Source organism: Salmo salar, chromosome 19 (genome assembly GCF_965601325.2).
Source record: "Salmo salar chromosome 19, fSalSal1, whole genome shotgun sequence".
Classification (NCBI taxonomy): domain Eukaryota; kingdom Metazoa; phylum Chordata; class Actinopteri; order Salmoniformes; family Salmonidae; genus Salmo; species Salmo salar.
Genome location: NC_138309.1, coordinates 40,405,001 through 40,426,911, shown reverse-complemented (window position 1 = coordinate 40,426,911; position 21,911 = coordinate 40,405,001). Strand labels below are relative to the sequence as shown.

Sequence of the window (21,911 nt, the reverse complement as noted above, 5' to 3'; positions counted from 1 at the left end):
AGACAACATGACTTTTAATGGAACATTCTGGAACTAAAACAGTTTCTTTGATGAGAAAGGTAGTTTTCTTCAGCATCAGATTCAGCCGATAGTATGTTATTATCACGTCATAACACAACATTATCATCAATGCGAGTTCAGAAGCACATGGAAAACATGCTGGGGGGGGGGAAATGCATGATGTCTTTAGGTGTAAAATGACAAGAGCCACTGCAACCATCTCGGTGAAGAACCAAGAGTTACGGTAACAAAGCAACATTTAATAAACATCATAAAATACCAAGAGACAGACATCTTTCTCTGCCTCTGGCTTTCATACATTTCAAATCAATTCATTAATTTGACATTTATTTAAAAATCAGGCCAGTCAATTAAGAACACATTCTTATTTACAAAGGCAGCCTGGAACGATTGGTTGCCTTGTATAACGATCCGAATTATATGATCTGTTAATTTACATTCTAATATGAACACACACTATTATATACAGAACAGACCAGCAGCACTTTGGGCACTGGACATTCCTTTTGGTTGTATAAGGTGGAGATGAGACCCCACTCTCTCTGTGTATTGGACTGGTAGAGATGAGACCCCACTCTCTCTGTGTATTGGACTAGTAGAGATGAGACCCCACTCTCTCTGTGTATTGGACTAGTAGAGATGAGACCCCACTCTCTCTGTGTATTGGACTGGTAGAGGTGAGACCCCACTCTCTCTGTGTATTGGACTAGTAGAGATGAGACCCCACTCTCTCTGTGTATTGGACTGGTAGAGATGAGACCCCACTCTCTCTGTGTATTGGACTGGTAGAGGTGAGACCCCACTCTCTCTGTGTATTGGACTGGCAGGGAAGGCAGAGGCCCACCTGCTGTTCCCAAAATCAAACCATGTACGACCTGTTCACTTCCCATTATGATCTGGTACAAGACACATGGTACTAGACACTGTCTAACCCATGCTTACACCAATCCAATGTTTTTAACATGCGTGTGGGGAGGAGAGCACAAGTGCACAACTTTGGGATAAAGGAGAAATTATTGGGACGTATGGCCATTCCCTGTCAGCGTGGAACCACCGTTACAGTCTCTCAGTGCAGAGATGGGAGGTCAGAGGTCAGGGGTTATCCTATCAGTCTATTGGCTAACTGTCCAGCTCAAAGTCTGTGTTGTTGTTGTTGTGTTGTTGTGGACGAGGAGAATATTTCCTCCGGGAGAACTTCAGACACAAATCATCTCCTAACTCGTTCAGATCAAACAACACCTGGGGAGGAGGAAAATATACTGTTAGGGGGGGGGGGGGGAGAGGGAGAGGGGGGAAAGAGAGAGGGAGAGGGGGGAAAGAGAGGGAGAGAGGGGAGAGAGAGGGAGAGGGGGGGAGAGAGAGGGAGAGAGGGGGAGAGCGAGGGAGAGGGGGAGAGTGAGGGAGAGGGGGGAGAGAGAGAGGGAGAGGGGGGAGAGAGGGGGAGAGAGAGGGAGAGGGAGAGAGAAATTGAAATTAATTGAGAGAGATAGGGAGAGAAAGAGGGAGAGAGATAGGGAGAGAGAAATTGAAATTAATTGAGAGAGAGGGAGAGAGAAATTGAAATTAATTGAGAGAGGGAGAGGGAGAGAGAGAAATTGAAATCAATTGAGAGAGAGAGGGAGGGAGGGAGAGCGGTAGACAGAGAGAAATTGAAATGAATTGAGAGAGAAGGCGGGAGAGGAAGAGAGAGAAATTGAAACTAATTGAGAGAGAGAGAGATGGGGAGAGAGGGAGAGAGAGAGGGAAGGAGAGGGGAAGAGAGAGAGGGAGGGAGAGTGGGAGAGAGAGGGAAGGAGAGGGAAAGGGGGGGAGAGAGAGAGGGAGAGGGAGAGGGGAGAGAGAGAGAGAGGGAGAGGGGGGAGAGAGCGGGAGAGGGGGAGAGAGGGAGAGGGGGAGAGAGGGGAGAGAGAGAGGGGGGGAGACAGGGAGAGAGAAATTGAAATTAATTGAGAGAGAGGGAGGGAGAGAAAGAGGGAGAGAGAGAGGGAGGGAGGGAGAGCGGTAGAGAGAGAGAAATTGAAATTAATTGAGAGAGAGGGAGAGAGAAATTGAAATTAATTGAGAGAGAGAGGGAGAGGGAGAGAGAGAAATTGAAATTAATTGAGAGAGAGAGAGAGAGGGAGAGGGGGAGAGAGAGAGGGAGGGAGGGAGAGCGGTAGACAGAGAGAAATTGAAATGAATTGAGAGAGAAGGAGGGAGAGGAAGAGAGAGAAATTGAAACTAATTGAGAGAGAGAGAGGGGGAGAAAGGGAGAGAGAGAGGGAAGGAGAGGGGAAGAGAGAGAGGGAGAGTGGGAGAGAGTGAGAAATTGAAATTAATTGAGAGAGAGTGAGAGAGAGAGGGAGAGGGAGAGAGAGAGGGAGGAAGGGAGAGCGGCAGAGAGAGAGAAATGTAAATGAATTGAGAGAGAGAGAGCGAGAGAGAGAGGGAGAGTGGCAGAGGGGGAGAGAGAGGGAGAGAGAGTGGCAGAGGGGGAGAGGGGGAGAGAGAAATATAAATTAATTGAGAGAGAAGGAGAGAGGGGGAGAGAGAGGGAGAGAGAAATTGAAACTAATTGAGAGAGAGAGAGAGAGAGAGGGGGAGAGGGGGAGAGAGAGGGAAGGAGAGGGGAGAGAGTGGGAGAGAGAGACAAATTGAAATGAATTGAGTGAGAGAGAGAGGGAGAGCGGTAGACAGAGAGAAATTGAAATGAATTGAGAGAGAGAGGGAGAGAGGGAGAGGGGGAGAGAGAGAGGGAGGGAGGGAGAGCGGTAGACAGAGAAATTGAAATGAATTGAGAGAGAGGGAGGGAGAGGAAGAGAGAGAAATTGAAACTAATTGAGAGAGAGAGATGGGGAGAGAGGGAGAGAGAGAGGGAAGGAGAGGGGAAGAGAGAGAGGGAGGGAGAGTGGGAGAGAGAGGGAGAGGGGGAGAGGGGGGAGAGAGAGAGGGAGAGGGAGAGAGAGGGAGAGGGGGGAGAGAGAGGGAGAGAGAGAGGGAGAGAGATAGGGAGAGGGGGAGAGAGAGAGGGGGGAGAGAGAGGGAGAGAGAAATTGAAATTAATTGAGAGAGAGAGAGGGAGGGAGAGAGAGAGGGAGAGAGAGAGGGAGAGAGAGGGAGAAATTGAAACTAATTGAGAGAGAGAGATGGGGAGAAAGGGAGAGAGAGAGGGAAGGAGAGGGGAAGAGAGAGAGGGAGGGAGAGTGGGAGAGAGAGGGAGAGAGGGAGAGGGGGGAGAGAGAGGGAGAGAGAGAGGGAGAGGGGGGAGAGAGAGGGAGAGGGGGAGAGAGAGGGAGAGAGAGAGGGAGAGAGGGGGAGAGAGAGAGGGAGAGGGGGGAGAGAGAGAGGGGGGAGAGAGAGGGAGAGAGAAATTGAAATTAATTGAGAGAGAGAGGGAGGGAGAGAGAGAGGGAGAGAGAGAGGGAGAGAGAGGGAGGGAGGGAGAGCGGTAGAGAGAGAGAAATTGAAATTAATTGAGAGAGAGGGAGAGAGAAATTGAAATTAATTGAGAGAGAGGGAGAAGGAGAGAGAGAAATTGAAATTAATTGAGAGAGAAAGGGAGAGGGAGAGGGAGAGGGGGAGAGAGAGAGGGAGGGAGGGAGAGTGGTAGACAGAGAGAAATTGAAATGAATTGAGAGAGGAAGAGAGAGAAATTGAAACTAATTGAGAGAGAGAGGGGGAGAAAGGGAGAGAGAGAGGGAAGGAGAGGGGAAGAGAGAGAGGGAGAGTGGGAGAGAGTGAGAAATTGAAATTAATTGAGAGAGAGTGAGAGAGAGAGAGAGAGAGAGGGAGAGAGAAATTGAATTTGATTGAGAGAGAGGCGGAGAGAGAGAGGGAGGAAGGGAGAGCGGTAGAGAGAGAGAAATGTAAATGAATTGAGAGAGAGAGAGAGAGGGAGAGAGAGTGGCAGGGGGAGAGAGGGAGAGAGAGAAATATAAATTAATTGAGAGAGAAGGAGAAAGGGGGAGAGAGGGCGAGAGAGAAATTGAAACTAATTGAGAGAGAGAGGGGGGGGGGAGAGGGGGAGAGAGAGGGAAGGAGAGGGGAGAGAGTGGGAGAGAGAGACAAATTGAAATGAATTGAGTGAGAGAGAGAGGGAGAGGGAGAGAAATTGAAATTAATTGAGAGAGAGAGTGAGAGAGGGAGAGGGGGAGAGGGGGAGAGAGAGAGGGAGAGAGGGAGAGGGGGACAGGGAGAGGGGGAGGGGGAGGGAGAGCGGTAGAGAGAGATATTGAAATAAATTGAAAGAGAGAGAGAGGGAGAGAAAGAGAGAGGGAGAGAGAGAAATTGAAATTAATTGAGGGAGAGAGGGAGGGAGAAATATAAACTAATTGAGAGAGAGACTGAGAGAAATTGAAATGAATTGAGAGAGAGAATTTAATTGAGAGAGAGGGAGAGAGAGAGATGTATGTCTGTATGTATGTGTGTGTGTGTGTGCGCGCTCACCTGGTCGAGCATGGCCTTGGTGTGTGCAGCAGACAGACAGAAGCGTGCCCGTGCCTCGGTGATGGGCGTGGCAGGGAACCCTACAACCACCACTCCTATCTTCCTCTTCAGCATGGCACGAGAGAAAGCCCTGCGACAGCAGAACACAGTCACAGCATGGCACGAGAGAAAGCACTGCGGCAGCAGAACACAGTCACAGCATGGCACGAGAGAAAGCCCTGCGGCAGCAGAACACAGTCACAGCATGGCACGAGAGAAGGACTGCGGCAGCAGAACAAAGTCACGGCGTGGCACGAAAGAAAGCCCTGCGGCAGCAGAACACAGTCACAGCAAGGCACGAGAGAAAGCCCTGCGGCAGCAGAACACAGTCACAACATGGCACGAGAGAAAGCCCTGCAGCAGCAGAACACAGTCACAGCATGGCACGAGAGAAAGCCCTGCGGCAGCAGAACACAGTGACAGCATGGCATTGTGAAAGACACGGCGCAGGGATGAATGAACGTACCAATGTATCAATAATTTGTATTTACAGTCCCTTTTACATCCCCAGCTGTCATAAAGGCCTGTTCAGTAACCTGCCTAGACCAACATGAAATACACAACTGAATGTGTTAAACAAAACCACCTTACACTATGACCCTGAACATACACTATGACCCTGAACATACAGTATGACCCTGAACACACACTATGACCCTGAACGTACACTATGACCCTGAAAGTACACTATGACCCTGAACATACACTATGACCCTGAACATACACTATGACCCTGAACATACAGTATGACCCTGAACTCAATATTGACCTTTTTGCTGCTGGACTGACCACTAGTAAAATGACCACCTGCTTTCCAAAAACAAGATATAATAGTTGTATCACAATTAGTCAAAGTGACTCGATCAATTGAAACAGTGTGCAAAAGATCATGGGCAATAGCTGAGCTGTTGTAAATACATTCAGACATTGATGTAGCCTCTGGACAGACAGAAACAATCCAATTCTACCATATATGCAGTTATACTGTACTGTATATGTCCACAGAAAGGCAACATAAGATAGACACACAAAAAGTGAAAGCAGATTCCACCTTGAGTTATTTTATGTGCCAGGTGATTAGTTGAAAGTGGTCTTGTCAGGGTTGTCGTGTCTCGGTCTGATGGTAGTGGTAGGTCAGACCACAGACTACATACACCCCCCCAGTGGCAAGGGTTATATTCCTAATCAAATATCTGCCATTTAGCAGACACTTTAATTCAAAGCGATTTACACCCATGCGTGCATAAATGTTTACCTACGGCTGGTCCCGGGAATCGAACCCACTACCTTGGCGTTACAAGCACCACGTTCAACCAACTGAGCTACAAAAACACCACATTCTAATCTCTCCTTTCATTCCTTCACAATAAAACATACAAATGTATGAAAAGGTACTTTTTTGATACATACATCACTTTCCCAGCATGTAGAACAGAAGGGTTATAAATCAGTGCATTGTCCCTGTAAAATAAACCGAGCAAATGAAAGTAACTTACACAACTTTTCCTGGCATGTAGAGCAGTATCGGGACCACGGGAGAATCATCGTTACCATAGATGATGAAGCCCATCTCCTGAAGGCGAGACCTGAAGTAACGTGTGTTCTCTGCTAGCTGGTGCACCCTGGCCTGACCTACAGAGACAGAGATAATATGGGGTTAGGGCCAGTTGTGATGGGTCCAACCCTGGAGAGAGTTAGTACGGGGTTAGGGCTAGTGGTGAGGGGTCCAACCCTGGACAGAGTTAGTATGGGGTTAGGGCTAGTGGTGAGGGGTCCAACCCTGGACATAGTTAGTATGGGGTTAGGGCTAGTGGTGAGGGGTCCAACCCTGGACATAGTTAGTATGGGGTTAGGACTAGTGGTGAGGGGTCCAAGCCTGGAGAGAGTTAGTATGGGGTTAGGGCTAGTGGTGAGGGGTCCAACCCTGGAGAGAGTTAGTATGGGGTTAGGGCTAGTGGTGAGGGGTCCAACCCTGGACAGAGTTAGTACGGGGTTAGGGCTAGTGGTGAGGGGTCCAACCCTAGTAAGAGTTAGTATGGGGTTAGGGCTAGTGGTGAGGGGTCCAACCCTGGAGAGAGTTAGTATGGGGTTAGGGCTAGTGGTGAGGGGTCCAACCCTGGAGAGAGTTAGTATGGGGTTAGGGCTAGTGGTGAGGGGTCCAACCCTGGAGAGAGTTAGTATGGGGTTAGGGCTAGTGGTGAGGGGTCCAACCCTGGAGAGAGTTAGTATGGGGTTAGGGCTAGTGGTGAGGGGTCCAACCCTGGACATAGTTAGTATGGGGTTAGGGCTAGTGGTGAGGGGTTCAACCCTGGGCATAGTTAGTATGGGGTTAGGGCTAGTGGTGAGGGGTCCAACACTGGACATAGTTAGTATGGGGTTAGGGCTAGTGGTGAGGGGTCCAACCCTGGACATAGTTAGTATGGGGTTAGGGCTAGTGGTGAGGGGTCCAACACTGGACATAGTTAGTATGGGGTTAGGGCTAGTGGTGAGGGGTCCAACCCTGGACATAGTTAGTATGGGGTTAGGGCTAGTGGTGAGGGGTCCAACCCTGGACATAGTTAGTATGGGGTTAGGGCTGGTGGTGAGGGGTTCAACCCTGGCCCAGAGTCAGGAGAAAAACATAAGGTGTATTTATTCATTAATTTGTTATCTAGCATCCAGAATAAACCACAGTGCCGCAACCCTGGATCAGTTACGTGTTGATTTGTATGATACCTAGAATCCCAACTTTTCCCTGTCAGCCTTGGGATTCAAACCGGCAACGCTTTGGTAGCAGTTCTACCTCGCTAACCTTTAGGCTAACTGCCACCCCCAGAAGATGAGCCACTGTGGTGTACGGAATCATAATGGGGGAATAATACTTCATAGCACTGGAGCCGCAGAATACATTAAAACACTGTCTCTTCTACATTGTTTTAGTCAGGTTTAAACTGGACACTTTAATGTGCTCCACCATACCATCTGGCCAGTTAACATGAAACAGGGATGGAGAGATGGAGAGAGGGGGGAGATGGTCACAGTGTTTGCAGATAGAACCTCTAAAGCCTCCATTCCTCAGCCACAGACCACAGCCATTGGAATGTAAACCCAGTGTGTGATACGGTGCTTTGCCAGCGTATGGATGGACATTGGCTCTGCTCGCTGACCCACCAGGAATGGCCATTCATTCGGAGTTATGAGAACCTTCCAGGAATATCCACTGTAGTGTAGTGATAGTTTAGTGTAGTGATAGTTTAGTGTAGTGATAGTTTAGTGATAGTGATAGTTTAGTGATAGTTTAGTGATAGTGATAGTTTAGTGTGGTGATAGTGATAGTTTAGTGATAGTTTAGTGTAGTGATAGTGTAGTGTAGTGTAAGTTTAGTGATAGTTTAGTGATAGTTTAGTGTAGTGATAGTTTAGTGATAGTTTAGTGATAGTGATAGTTTAGTGATAGTGATAGTTTAGTGATAGTTTAGTGATAGTTTAGTGATAGTGATAGTGATAGTTTAGTGATAGTTTAGTGATAGTGATAGTTTAGTGATAGTGATAGTTTAGTGTAGTGATAGTTTAGTGATAGTTTAGTGATAGTGATAGTTTAGTGATAGTGATAGTTTAGTGATAGTTTAGTGTGGTGATAGTGATAGTTTAGTGTAGTGATGGTTTAGTGATAGTGATAGTTTAGTGATAGTTTAGTGATAGTGATAGTTTAGTGTAGTGATAGTTTAGTGTAGTGATGGTTTAGTGTAGTGATGGTTTAGTGTAGTGATAGTTTAGTGTAGTGATAGTTTAGTGATATTGTAGTGATAGTTTAGTGTAGTGATAGTTAAAGTGTAGTGATAGTTTAGTGTAGTGATGGTTTAGTGATAGTGATAGTTTAGTGATAGTTTAGTGATAGTGATAGTTTAGTGTAGTGATAGTTTAGTGTAGTGATAGTTTAGTGATATTGTAGTGATAGTTTAGTGTAGTGATAGTTAAAGTGTAGTGATAGTTTAGTGTAGTGATGGTTTAGTGATAGTGATAGTTTAGTGATAGTTTAGTGATAGTGATAGTTTAGTGTAGTGATAGTTTAGTGTAGTGATGATTTAGTGTAGTGATAGTTTAGTGTAGTGATAGTTTAGTGATATTGTAGTGATAGTTTAGTGTAGTGATAGTTAAAGTGTAGTGATAGTTTAGTGTAGTGATATTTTGGTGTAGTGGGAACTCTCCTGGAGTATCCACCCATCTGTTCCTCAGGCCTGCCCCTCCGTCTGGACTTCCAGCCTTCATAGCTGGTGATTACTGAAGAGCCCTGCTGCTCTCTCTCCCTAATGTCCACATCTCTCTAGCTCTCTCTCTCTCTCTCTCCCTCCCCTCGCCCCATTTCTCTCTCTCTGTCCAGCCATCTGGTTCCTACCAACCTCCTGCCATCCATCAAGGACTTTCTCCTTCAGTACATGATTACTGTACAACATATCAATGCTTCTACACAACCTCCTCTCCAGCTCTCTGTATCCTGCTTCTGCAGCCAGTTGGTTCTGCTTTGTCCATCTGATGAAGGGAGGGCCTGGTGTACTACACACTTACACCTTGCCAAGACCAGAGACACATCACATATTGCACCCTATTCCCTATATAGGGCACTACTTTTGACCAGGACCCTATGGACCACCATTCCCTACTTAGTGCACTACTTTTGACCAAGACCTATAGGGACATGTAGGGAATAGGGTGCTATTTGGCACACACCACAGAGCTCCCTGGCCAATAGGATACAATGCATTTCCTAGAAAACAGTGATGGACCCTGGATGTGCCTCTCTGGTGCTGAGCCACAGGTGAAACACAAACAGAGCTTAAAGATATCACATCTCTTTCAAATACTTATGATCACAGACTAAATCTATAGCAGCAGTCCAACCCCGCTGGGAGAACTAATGATGTGAAGGTTTGGGGAGCCAGAAGCTAAGGGAGAGCCAGGTAAGAGCCAGCCAGGCAACTCTAGGACCAACCAGCAGGGCGTTTACCTCAGGGCTGATTGGCATTGTTTTCAAAGCAACGATAGAACAGAAGACACTTAAAAACCTGCCGAAAACACAAGCCCTGTTTTGTGAACTGCTCCCTCCTGATAAAGTAAGACAAATTCTGGACATAATGTTGACCAGCAAGTGACGGTTTCATGGAAGTGCATGACTGTCCATCTTCCTCTATGGCTTGTTGTTTAAGACATACTGAAAACCACAGAGAATGAGAGAGAGTGAGAGAGAGGGATACAACTAACTGGTCAGTTCTACAACTGAATGCATTCAACTGAAATGTGTCTTCCGCATTTAACCCAACCCCTCTAAATCAGAGCAAGAGAGATATAGACATATTTTGCATATCCTTCCAGTATTTGTATTCATAATTTGACCTTTCACCCCAAAGCTGTGTAAACTTTAACCTTTAGTGTGGAGATTTCTGACTTCACCATTCCCTGGTGCGTTGGAAGAGTACACAACTGACAGGCAGGTCAGAGCTTATTTCCTTCCCAACAAACAGCTGTTTTCCTAGGCTACGTCAGACACCAAGCATCCCTCCTCCTACCTCTCAGAGCCTCCAGGGTCAGAGGACAGAGGGTTAGTCACCAGTGAATCATGTAAGCTTAACTCTGACATTTTATTTATATCTACTACACACACCACGAAAGCATTCTACCTTCCAGAGCTTGGCCTCAGGGTTGCCAGGTCAAGCTAAAATTTCTAGCTCAATGACTACTCAAAACCCACCAAAAGGCAGGAAAACTAGCACCAATTTATTTTTGTTCACAGCAAGAGAGGAGTTGCCATATTTATACAATAATACTTTTTTCATTAACGTTATCGAGTCAATTATATCATAGTAACGACTTTAGAAGCAACATTTTCCTCAAAATAATCATTATTGCAAGCTACGACATAATAAAGGAATTTGAATGTATGGCAAGAGAAAAAAGTAATTTGCCCTTATTGAACCTCGCCAGATCAAATGCCCAAGGCGGTATGATATATGGCCAATATACCACGGCTAAGGGCTGTTCTTATGCATGACTCAATGCGGCCGTTAGCCGTGGTATATTGGCCATATACCGCAAACCCTGGGAGTGCCGTATTGCTATTATAAACTGGTTAACAATGTAATTACAACAGTAAAAAGTCATGTTTTGTCATACCCATGGTACAGTTGAAGTCGGAAGTTTACATACACCTTAGCCAAATACATTTAAACTCAGTTTTTCACAATTGCTGACATTTATCCTAGTAAAAATCCCTGTCTTAGGTCAGTTAGGATCACCACTTTATTTTAAGAATGCGAAATGTCAGAATAATAGTAGAGAGTATGATTTATTTCAGCTTTGATTTCTTTCATCACATTCCCAGTGGGTCAGAAGTTTACATACACTCAATCAGTATTTGGTAGCATTGCCTTTAAATTGTTTAGCTGGGGTCAAATGTTTCGGTTAGCCTTCCACAAGCTTCCCACAATAAGTTGGGTGAATATTGGCCCATTCCTCCTGATAGAGCTGGTGTAACTGAGTCTGGTTTGTAGGCCTCCTTGCTTGCACACGCTTTTTCAGTTCTGCCCACATATTTTCTATGGGATTGAGGTCAGGGCTTTGTGATGGCCACTCCAAAACCTTGACTTTGTTGTCCTTAAGCCATTTTGCCACAACTTTCGAAGTATGCTTGGGGTCATTGTCCATTTGGAAGACCCATTTGCGACCAAGCTTTAACTTCCTGACGGATATCTTCAGATGTTGCTTCAATACATACACATAATTTTCATTTCTCATGAAGCCATCTATTTTGTTAAGTGCACCAGTCCCTCCTGCAGCAAAGCACCACCACAACATGATGCTGCCACCTCCGTGCTTCACGGTTGGGGTGGTGTTCTTCGGCTTGCAAGCCTCCGCCTTTTTCCTCCAAACATAACGATGGTCATTATGGCCAAACAGTTCTATTTTTGTTTCATCAGACCAGAGGACATTTCTCCAAAAAGTATGATCTTTGTCCCCATGTGCAGTTGCAAATCGTACTCTGTTTTTGTAGCGGAGGTTTTGTAGCAGTGGCTTCTTCCTTGCTGAGCGGCCTTTCAAGTTATGTCGATATTGGACTCGTTTAACTGTGGATATAGATACTTTTGTACCTGTTTCCTCCAGCATCTTCACGAGGTCCTTTGCTGTTGTTCTGTGATTGATATGCACTTTTTGCACCAAAGTACGTTCATCTCTAGGAGACAGAATGCGTCTCCTTCCAGAGCGGAATGCTACCATGGAATTTATACTTGTGTATTATTGTTTGTACAGATGAACGTGGTACCTTCAGGCATTTGAAATTGCTCCCAAGGATGAACCAGACTTGCGGAGGTCTAAAATTTTCTTTCTGAGGTCTTGGCTGATTTGTTTTGATTTTCCCATGATGTCAAGCAAAGAGGCACTGAGTTTGAAGGTAGGTCTTGAAATACATCCACAGGTACACCTCCAATTGAATCAAATTATGTCAATTAGCCTATCAGAAGCTTCTAAAGCCATGACATCATTTTCTGGAATTTTCCAAGCTGTTGAAAGGCAGTCAACTTAGTGTATGTAAACTTCTGATCCACTGGAACTGTGATACAGTGAATTATAAGTGAAATAATCTGTCTGTAAACAATTGTTGGAAAAATTACTTGTGTCATGAACAAAGTAGATGTCCTAACCGACTTGCGAAAACTATAGTTTGTTAACAAGAAATTTGTGGAGTGGTTGAAAAACGAGTTTTAATGACTCCAATCTAATTGTATGTAAACTTCCGACTTCAACTGTATATCTCCTAGACCATGGCTCTGACCATCTATATCTACTATAGACCCTGGCTCTGACCATCTATATCTACTATAGACCCTGGCTTTGACCATCTATATCTACTATAGACCCTGGCTCTGACCATCTATATCTACTATAGACCCTGGATCTGACCATCTATATCTACTATAGACCCTGGCTCTGACCATCTATATCTACTATAGACCCTGGCTCTGACCATCTATATCTACTATAGACCCTGGCTCTGACCATCTATATCTATTATAGACCCTGGATCTGACCATCTATATCTACTATAGACCCTGGCTCTGACCATCTATATCTATTATAGACCCTGGATCTGACCATCTATATCTACTATAGACCCTGGCTCTGACCATCTATATCTACTATAGACCCTGGCTCTGACCATCTATATCTACTATAGACCCTGGCTCTGACCATCTATATCTATTATAGACCCTGGATCTGACCATCTATATCTACTATAGACCCTGGCTCTGACCATCTATCTACTATAGACCCTGGATCTGACCATCTATATCTACTATAGACCCTGGCTCTGACCATCTATATCTACTATAGACCCTGGCTCTGACCATCTATATCTATTATAGACCCTGGATCTGACCATCTATATCTACTACTAGACCCTGGATCTGACCATCTATATCTACTATAGACCCTGGCTCTGACCATCTATATCTACTAGACCCTGGATCTGACCATCTACAGAGTATGGATGGAGTTTAAGGGCATGAAGGGAACTGCAAAGGCTAAGAGACAGACACAGAGAGAGAGACAGACACAGAGAGAGAGACAGACACAGAGAGAGAGACAGACAGAGAGAGAGAGAGAGAAAGCTGGGAACATTTCTTGGCCACATGATAAGGGTTGAGGGACTAAAGGGAGGTTCTGGGAGCTTACCCACGGTGGTTCCATCCAGCCCCATGATGCATTTCATGGCTCTCAGGATCTGTTCTGTGACGGGAGGAGACATGCCCGAGGTGTACACCGCACTGTGGGAGTGGCTACGCAGGTAGTCGACCAGCTCCTAAAAAAATAGGGAGAGAGGGAGAGAAAGAAAGCGAGATAGATAGAGAGAGAGAAGAGAGAGAGAGGAGAGCGAGAGAGTACAGTATATAACAGAACCATGTATACTAGTACTGTATATATGTGATGGGAGGAGACGTGGCCGAGGCGTTCACCACAGTGTGGGAGTGGCTACGCAGGTAGTCCACCAGCTCCTGTAATACAGACCAATCACAGGGCAATATTACACAGTGTGGGAGTGGCTACGCAGGCACAAACTAAAAACAAATGGTTCTAAATAGTGCCAAATAAAGGTTCTTTGGCTTCTATCCATAGCAGAACCCTTTTTGGTGCTATAAAGAATCATTTCCTAAGGTTCTATAAAGAACCCTTTCCTAAGATTCTATAAAGAACCCTTTCCTAAGGTTCTATAAAGAACCCTTTCCTAAGGTTCTATAAAGAACCATTTCCTAAGGTTCTATAAAGAACCATTAAGGAGAATGGTTCTATAAATACCCTTCCTAAATCTTAAAGGTTCTCTGTAGATAATTTCGTACTATAGAACCATACATGGTTTTTATTCTGTTTAACCATAATATTATATTGTTAAACTTCTGTAGGTGTTATTATTGTGTTAATAATTGTCTAGCTGAATCAGGTGTGGTAGCTCTGGAACAGCTGGGGGGTCCCTGAGGAGAGAACTGAGACCCACTGCCTTAGTCAACTGTTCTCAAACGACACAAGACCATAATGTGAGTCTTTCAGAAGACACCGTCACTGACCATGGTCATATATAATGTGTAACGGCATAACACAACAAGTTAAATAAACTGGTAGGACACTCTCTCGGTTGCACAAAGAGCTGTAAGCAAACCACGTCCCAAAATATTCTAATGAGCTGCCGCCCCCTACATTTTAATTATCACCCTTTTCTAATCTGTAATGGGTTCTTTGAGTCATTATGGTTCCACATAGAACATCACCCTTCCAAAAGAACACTTGAGGAACCATCTTTTCTTAGTGTGAAGTCCACCAATTGTTGCATGAAGGAACAGTAGAGCTGAACAGTGGACAGTTCATAACAGGTAGGCCTAGTTACTTTAACACACCACTAGAGAGAGCTCATGTGACACAATGTGAGCCTGAACGCCATTTCTGTCACTGTTCCTCAGCCATCTGAAGACTGAATACAACAGGAAGACTTTGGGATACCAGTGCAGCAAGTGAACTAACTGTAAAAAGACTGTGGCCAATGTTGTAGTGAGGTAGGATTATACATTTTTTTACCTTTATTTAACTAGGCAAGTCAGTTAAGAACAAATTGTTATTTTCAACAACGGCCTAGGATCAGTGGATTAACTGCCTTGTTCAGGGGCAGAACGACAGATTTTTACTTTGTCAGCTCGGGGATTTGATCTTGCAACCTTTCGGTTACAAGTCCAACGCTCTAACCACTAGGGTACCCTGCCGCCCCAAAGGATGAGGCCTGTCATGCTCAATGTTCCTAAACGTCAACAGTAGATTAATTCAGCTAGTGGTTGACAGGACCAGTTTTGTCAGCCCTGGGGGGTAGGGGGAAATGAACCCTGAAACAAGCAGACATCTGGTTCTAGCTAGGGTTGGGTAAATACCTCTGCTTCAGGGCCTTGAAGGGGTTTTGCGCTAACTGAATTCAACTAGTTAAGAGAACATGTCCGAAATCCAGCCCACATCTGGGGAGTGGAGTTAGGCCTGTGTCTCCACATCCTAGTCGTTTAACTACACATCTGGGGACTGGAGTTATGCCTGTCTGTCTCCACATCCTAGTCGTTTAACTACACATCTGGGGAGTGGAGTTAGGCCTGTCTGTCTCCACATCCTAGTCGTTTAACCTGTTTGGGATAGGGGGCAGTATTTTCACGGCCGGATAAAAAACGTACCCGATTTAATCTGGTTACTACTCCTGCCCAGAAACTAGAATATGCATATGATTAGTAGATTTGGATAGAAAACACTCAAGTTTCCAAAACTGTTTGAATGGTGTCTGTGAGTATAACAGAACTCATATGGCAGTCAAAACCCTGAGACAAATCCTAACAGGAAATGGAAATCTGATGTGTGAAATCTGTGCTGTAACGTGACATTTTCTAAGGCTTCCATTGGCTCTCAGAAGGCGCCATAAAGTGTAATGGGGTGTCTGCAGTCTCTGGGCTAAGTACAGCAGCTCTGTTTATTAGTGGTCAGGCTGGGAACAGTGACACTGGAGATGCGTGTCCACGAGACTACTCCATTTTTTTTTCAGCCTTTGAATGAAGACAACGTCGCCTGGTTGGAATATTATCGCTATTTTACGAGAAAAATAGCATAAAAATTGATTTTAAACAGCGTTTGACATGCTTCTAAGTACAGCAATGGAATATTTAGAAATTGTTTGTCACGAAATGCGCTCGCGCTTCACCCTTCGGATTGTGACCCGAACGCACGAACAAAACGGAGCTATTTGAATATAACTATGGATTATTTGGAACCAAAACAACATTTGTTGTTGAAGTAGAAGTCCTGGGAGTGCATTCTGACGAAGAACAGCAAGGTAATCCAATTTTTCTTATAGTAAATCTGAGTTTGGTGAGGGCCAAACTTGGTGGGTGTCAAATTAGCTAGCCGTGATGGCCGGGCTATGTACTCAGAATATTGCAAAATGTGCTTTCGCCGAAAAGCTATTTTAAAATCTGACACCGCGATTGCATAAAGGAGTTCTGTATCTATAATTCTTAAAATAATTATGTTTTTTTGTGAACGTTTATCATGAGTAATTTAGTAAATTCACAGGAAGTTTGCGAAAGGGGTTCCGTATGCTAGTTCTGAACATCACATGCTAATGTAAAAAGCTGGTTTTTGATATAAATATGAACTTGATTGAACAAAACATGCATGTATTGTATAACATAATGTCCTAGGAGTGTCATCTGATGAAGATCATCAAAGGTTAGTGCTGCATTTAGCTGTGGTTTTGGTTTTTGTGACATATATGCTTGCTTTGAAAATGGCTGTGTGATTATTTTTGGCAGGGTACTCTCCTGACAATCTAATGTTTTGTTTTCACTGTAAAGCCTTTTTGAAATCGGACAATGTGGTTAGATTAATGAGAGTCTTGTCTTTAAAATGGTGTGAAATAGTTGGTTGTTTGAGAAAATTGAATTGTGGTATTTTAGTTGGTTTTGTATTTCGCGCCGTGCGATGCCATTGGCTGTTGGCTAGGGGTTCCGCAAGCGGAACGGCGTTAGGCCTGTCTGTCTCCACATCCTAGTCGTTTAACTACACATCTGGGGACTGGAGTTAGGCCCGTCTGTCTCCACATCCTAGTCGTTTAACTACACATCTGGGGAGTGGAGATAGGCCTGTCTGTCTCCACATCCTAGTATTTTAACTACACATCTGGGGAGTGGAGTTATCTTCAAAACATTTAAAAAACTTTCCAAGACGTGTTCTCCTTGCTGAACATGACCCAGGACTAATGACAAGTTCATCTAATTGACTAGGGATGCCCAGGAATGCCCACCTACCTTCTTCCCAGCAATGTATCCTCCTGCAGCCCCGAAACTCTTGGTGAATGTTCCCATCATGACGTCTATGTCTGAGGTGTCCAGACCAAACAGTTCTGTAACACCCCGACCTGTCGGCCCCACCGCCCCAATACTGTGAGCCTCGTCCAAGTACAGGTAGGCCTTGTACTTCTTCTTCAGGGCTACGATGTCCGGCAGACGCACCACAGACCCCTCCATACTAGAATAGGACACAGAGATATACACTGAGTTACATAACCTCTATTACCATCTCTCTCTCTCCCTGATTACATTACCTCTATTACCCATTTCCCTAACTGATTACATTACCTCTAATATTCCATATCTCTCTCCCTGATTAAATAACATCAAATACCCCGTCTCTGTCTCCCTGATTACATTACCTCTATTACCCCATATCTCTCTCCCTGATTACATAACCACTATTACCCCATATCTCTCTCTCTCCCCGACCACAAAAATCTGGAGTATCTCCGCACCGCCAAGTGCCAGGCAGGTGAGATGGGCCCTGCTGTTTACCCGGCCGGGGTCTTCTACCGGCCGGGGTCCAAGAACGTCAAGCCGTATGCCCTGTCTCGCCACTATAACCCCACGGCTACCACCCCGGAGCCCGAGACCATCCTTCCCACGACACTCAGCTGGGGTATCGGGAAACAGGTCCGGGAGGCCTGGGGGGGGGGGGGGCAGATAACCGGATGTTTGTGCCTGACGCTGTCCGCTCCGCGGTCCTGGAGTGGACCCATTCCTCCAGGCTTGCCTGCCACCCTGGCCTTCGTGCAACAACGCTTTTGGTGGCCTACCATGGTCCGGACGTTGCCGCCTTTGTCGCCACCTGCACGGTCTGTGAACGGAACAAGACCCCTCAACAAGCTCCGGCTGGACTCCTCCAACCTCTGCCTGTCCCTCATCGCCCCTAGTCTCACATCTCCCTGGACTTTGTCATGGGTCTCCCCCCGTCTGATGGCAACAAGGCCATCCTGACCGTGGTGGATCGCTTTTCCAAGGCAGCCCACTTCATTCCTCTCCCCAAGTTACCCTCTGCCAAGAAGACGGCCCAGGTCATGGTGCAGCACGTCTTCCGGATCCATGGACTACCCGTGGACATGGTCTCCGACCATGGCCCTCAGTTCTCGTCCCGGTTCTGGAAGGCGTTCTGCACCCTCATTGGGTCGTCGGCCAGCCTGTCCTCCGGGTTCCACCACTAGTCCAGTCGGAGCGAGCCAACCAGGACCTTGAGGCCACTCTGCGCTGCCTGTTCTCCGCCAACCCGACCTCCTGGAGCCAGCAGCTGGTCTGAGTGGAATAGGCCCGCAACACCTTTCCCTGCTCTGCCACGGAACTATTACTGTTTGAGTGTTCCCTGGTGTATCAGCCCCTGTATCAGCCCTGAGCAGAAAGAGGAGGTCAGGATACCCTCTTCCCAGATGTTTGTCCGCCGCTGTTGTCATACCTGGAGGACAGCCCGGTCGGCCCTCCTCAAGACCACCTCCAGGTATCATCTTCTGCAGAAGGTATGGCTATCCACCTGGGATCTGCCCCTCCGGGTGGAATCCTGCAAACTCTCCCCCTGGTTTATTGGCCCATTCCCCATCTCCAAGATCATTAGCCCCTCTGCTGTTTGTCTTCTGTTGCCCCGTACCCTTCGTATACATCACACCTTTCATGTATCCAGAGTCAAACCCATGTCTCACAGCCCTTTGTCTCCCGTTTCCAGGCCCATCCCTCTCCCCCGTCTCATCGACGGCTAACCAGCTTACACAGTGAGGCATCTCCTGAAGGTTCGACCTCGGGGCAGGGGGTTCCAGTACCTGGTTGACTGGGAGGGTTATGGCCCGGAGGAGAGGCGCTGGGTCCCCGCCAGGGACATCTTGGACCCAGGCCTCATCACAGATTTTCAGCGTTGACACCCCGGTCAACCAGGTATGCGCCCAGGTAGGATGCCAGGTGGCGCCCCTAGAGGGGAGTACTGTCACACCCTGATCTGTTTCACCTGTCTTTGTGATTGTCTCCACCCCCCTCCAGGTGTCGCCCATCTTCTCCATTATCCTCTGTGTATTTATACCTGTGTTCTCTGTTTGTGTGTTGCCAGTTCATTTTGTTTGTTCAAGTCAACCAGCGTTTCGTGTCTCAGCTCCTGCTTTTTCCAGTCTCTCTTTTCTCGCCCTCCTGGTTTTGACCCTTGACTGTCATGACTCCGAGGCCGCCTGCCTGACCACTCTGCCTGCCCGCCGACCTGTACCGTTGCCCCACCTCTGGTTTTCTGACCCCTGCCTGGCTTGACCTGTCTATTGCCTGCCCTTGTTGGAATATTAAACTATTGATTATTTTGTGGTCTGCATCTGGGTCTTACCATCATACCTGATAGTTAGCTAATCCAAATGTATTGCTTTAACCTGTTGGGGATAGGGGGCAGTATTTGCACGGCCGGATAAAAAACGTACCCGATTTAATCTGGTTACTACTCCTGCCCAGTAACTAGAATATGCATATAATTAGTAGATTTGGATAGAAAACACTCTAAAGTTTCTAAAACTGTTTGAATGGTGTCTGTGAGTATAACAGAACTCATATGGCAGTCAAAACCCTGAGACAAATCCTAACAGGAAATGGAAATCTGATGTGTGAAATCACTTCAAACCTTTGCCATTGAAACACACAGGGACTTATTAATCATTTAGCACTTCCTAAGGCTTCCACTAGATGTCGACAGTCTTTACAAAGTGGTTTGAGTCTTCTATGGTAGAAACTGACCCAAAGAGAGGCTTGGGAAGTTGGTCACAGGGGGAGGGCTATTACTACTGTGACGCGGGCACCCATGGGAAACCTTTTGTTCTGAAACGTTTAGTAAGACAATGCAATCGTCCACCTTGAATATTATTGAAGCTCTGGTTGAAAAAGGCCCTAAAGATTTATGTTATACAACGTTTGACATGTTTGAACGAACGTAAATATATATTTTTTTGCACATTCGTGACAACAAGTCCCGCGCGCTTCAGTACATTATGAGTAGCCTTCGGAACGCGCTAACAAGAAGGAACTATTGGGACATAAATTATTAACTTTTTCGAACAAAACTACATTTGTTTTGGACCTGGGATTCCTGGAAGTGCCTTCTGATGAAGATAATCAAAGGTAAGGGAATATTTACAATAGTATTTTTGATTTTAGATGGTTCCAAGATGGCGCTAACATGTATCGCCTAGCCTATTTTTCTGAGCATACCACGTCGTTTATTGCAAAGTGTGATTTCCCAGTAAAGTTTTTTTAAATCTGGCAATGCGGTTGCATTCACGAGATGTTAATCTATAATTCTTTGAATGACAATATTACATTTTAACAATGTTTTCGAATAGTCATTTTGTAAATTGTAGCGCTGATTCACCGGAAGCATTTGAGGGAAAATATTTTCTGGACGTCACGCGCCGATGTAAAATGCTGTTTTTATATATAAATATGAACTTTATCGAACAAAAAAATGCATATATTGTGTAACATGATGTCCTAGGAGTGTCATCTGATGAAGATTGTCAAAGGTTAGTGCTGCATTTAGCTGTGTTTTGCGTATTTGTGATGCATCTAGTTGCTTTGAAAATGGCAGTGTGATTTTTTTTGGCAGGGTACTCTCCTAACATAATCTAATGTTTTGCTTTTGCTGTAAAGCCTTTTTGAAATCAGACAATGTGGTTCGATTCAGGAGAGGTGTATCTATAAAATGGTGTAAAATAGTCATATGTTTGAGAAATTGAAGTTATAGCATTTATGAGGTTTTGTATTTCGCGCGACGCGATTCCACTGGCTGTTAACTAGGGTGGGACGCTTGCCCAGACAGGTTAAATGGCTAATTGATCATTTGAAAACCCTTTTGCAATTCTGTTACCACAGCTGATAACTGTGGTACTGATTAAAGAAGCAATAAAACTGGCCTTCTTTAGGCTAGTTGAGTATCTGGAGCATCAGCATTTGTGGGTTCGATTAAAGGCTCAAAAACAAGAAACAAAGACCTTTCTTCTGAAACAGTCTATTCTTGTTCTGAGAAATTAAGGCTATTCCATGCGAGAAATTGCCAAGAAACTGAAGATCTCGTACAACACTGTGCACTACTCCCTTCACAGAACAGTGCAAAACTGGCTCTAACCAGAATAGAAAGAGGAGTGGGAAGCCCCGGTGCACAACTGAGCAGGAGGACAAGTACATTAGAGTTTCTAGTTTGAGAAACAGATGCCTCACAAGTCCTCAACTGGCAGCTTCATTAAATAGTACCCGCAAAACACCAGTCTCAACGTCAACAGTGAAGAGGCGACTCCGGGATGCTGGCCTTCTAGGCAGAGTTGCAAAGAAAAAGCCATATCTCAGATTGGCCAACAAAAATAAAAGATTAAGATGGGCAAAAGAACACAGACACTGGACAGAGAAAAAGAGCCGTTAAAACCTGTTAGGGCTAGGGGGCAGTATTTGCACGGCTGGATAAAAAAAATGTACCCGATTTAATCTGGTTACTAATCCTACCCAGTAACTAGAATATGCATATACTTATTATATATGGATAGAAAACACTCTAATGTTTCTAAAACTGTTTGAATGGTGTCTGTGAGTATAACAGAACTCATTTGGCAGGCAAAACCCTGAGACATTTTCTGACAGGAAGTGGATACCTGATGTGTTGTATTACCTTTAAACCTATGCCATTGAAAAACACAGGGGCTGAGGAATATTTTGGCACTTCCTATTGCTTCCACTAGATGTCACCAGCCTTTACAAAGTGTTTTGAGTCTTCTGGAGGGAGATCTGACCGAACAAGAGCCATGGAACGATGATGGCCCATTAGACACCTGGCGCGCGAGTTCATGTTGGGTACCCTCGTTCCAATACGTTATAAAAGAGTATGCATTCGTCCACCTTGAATATTATTCATGTTCTGGTTAAAAAAGGCCCTAATGATTTATGCTATACAACGTTTGACATGTTTGAACGAACGTAAATATATTTTTTCCCCTCGTTCATGAAGTGAAGTCCGGCGGGCTTAGATCATGTGCTAACAAGACGGAGATTTTTG

At 45.4% G+C, this 21,911-nt stretch overlaps 1 protein-coding gene across 3 annotated transcripts in view; it reads right to left on the bottom strand.

Moving 5' to 3' along the window:
• Positions 1 to 239: 239 nt before the first annotated feature.
• The window catches only part of sptlc3 (serine palmitoyltransferase, long chain base subunit 3), an 88,969-nt gene continuing 67,297 nt past the window's right edge, over positions 240 to 21,911 (bottom strand). For 2 of the 3 annotated variants that reach the window (XM_045702284.2, XM_082965727.1), the window contains 5 exons: positions 16,838 to 17,057; positions 13,191 to 13,317; positions 5,982 to 6,117; positions 4,447 to 4,576; positions 240 to 1,260 (listed from right to left, as the gene is read on the bottom strand). In XM_045702284.2, the coding sequence (XP_045558240.1) occupies positions 1,141 to 1,260; positions 4,447 to 4,576; positions 5,982 to 6,117; positions 13,191 to 13,317; positions 16,838 to 17,057 (733 nt within the window). In that variant the 3' untranslated portion in view covers positions 240 to 1,140. Of the gene's footprint in view, positions 1,261 to 4,446; positions 4,577 to 4,843; positions 4,884 to 5,981; positions 6,118 to 13,190; positions 13,318 to 16,837; positions 17,058 to 21,911 lie in introns of those variants that run through there. The other variant, XM_045702285.2, reaches the window with a different exon arrangement.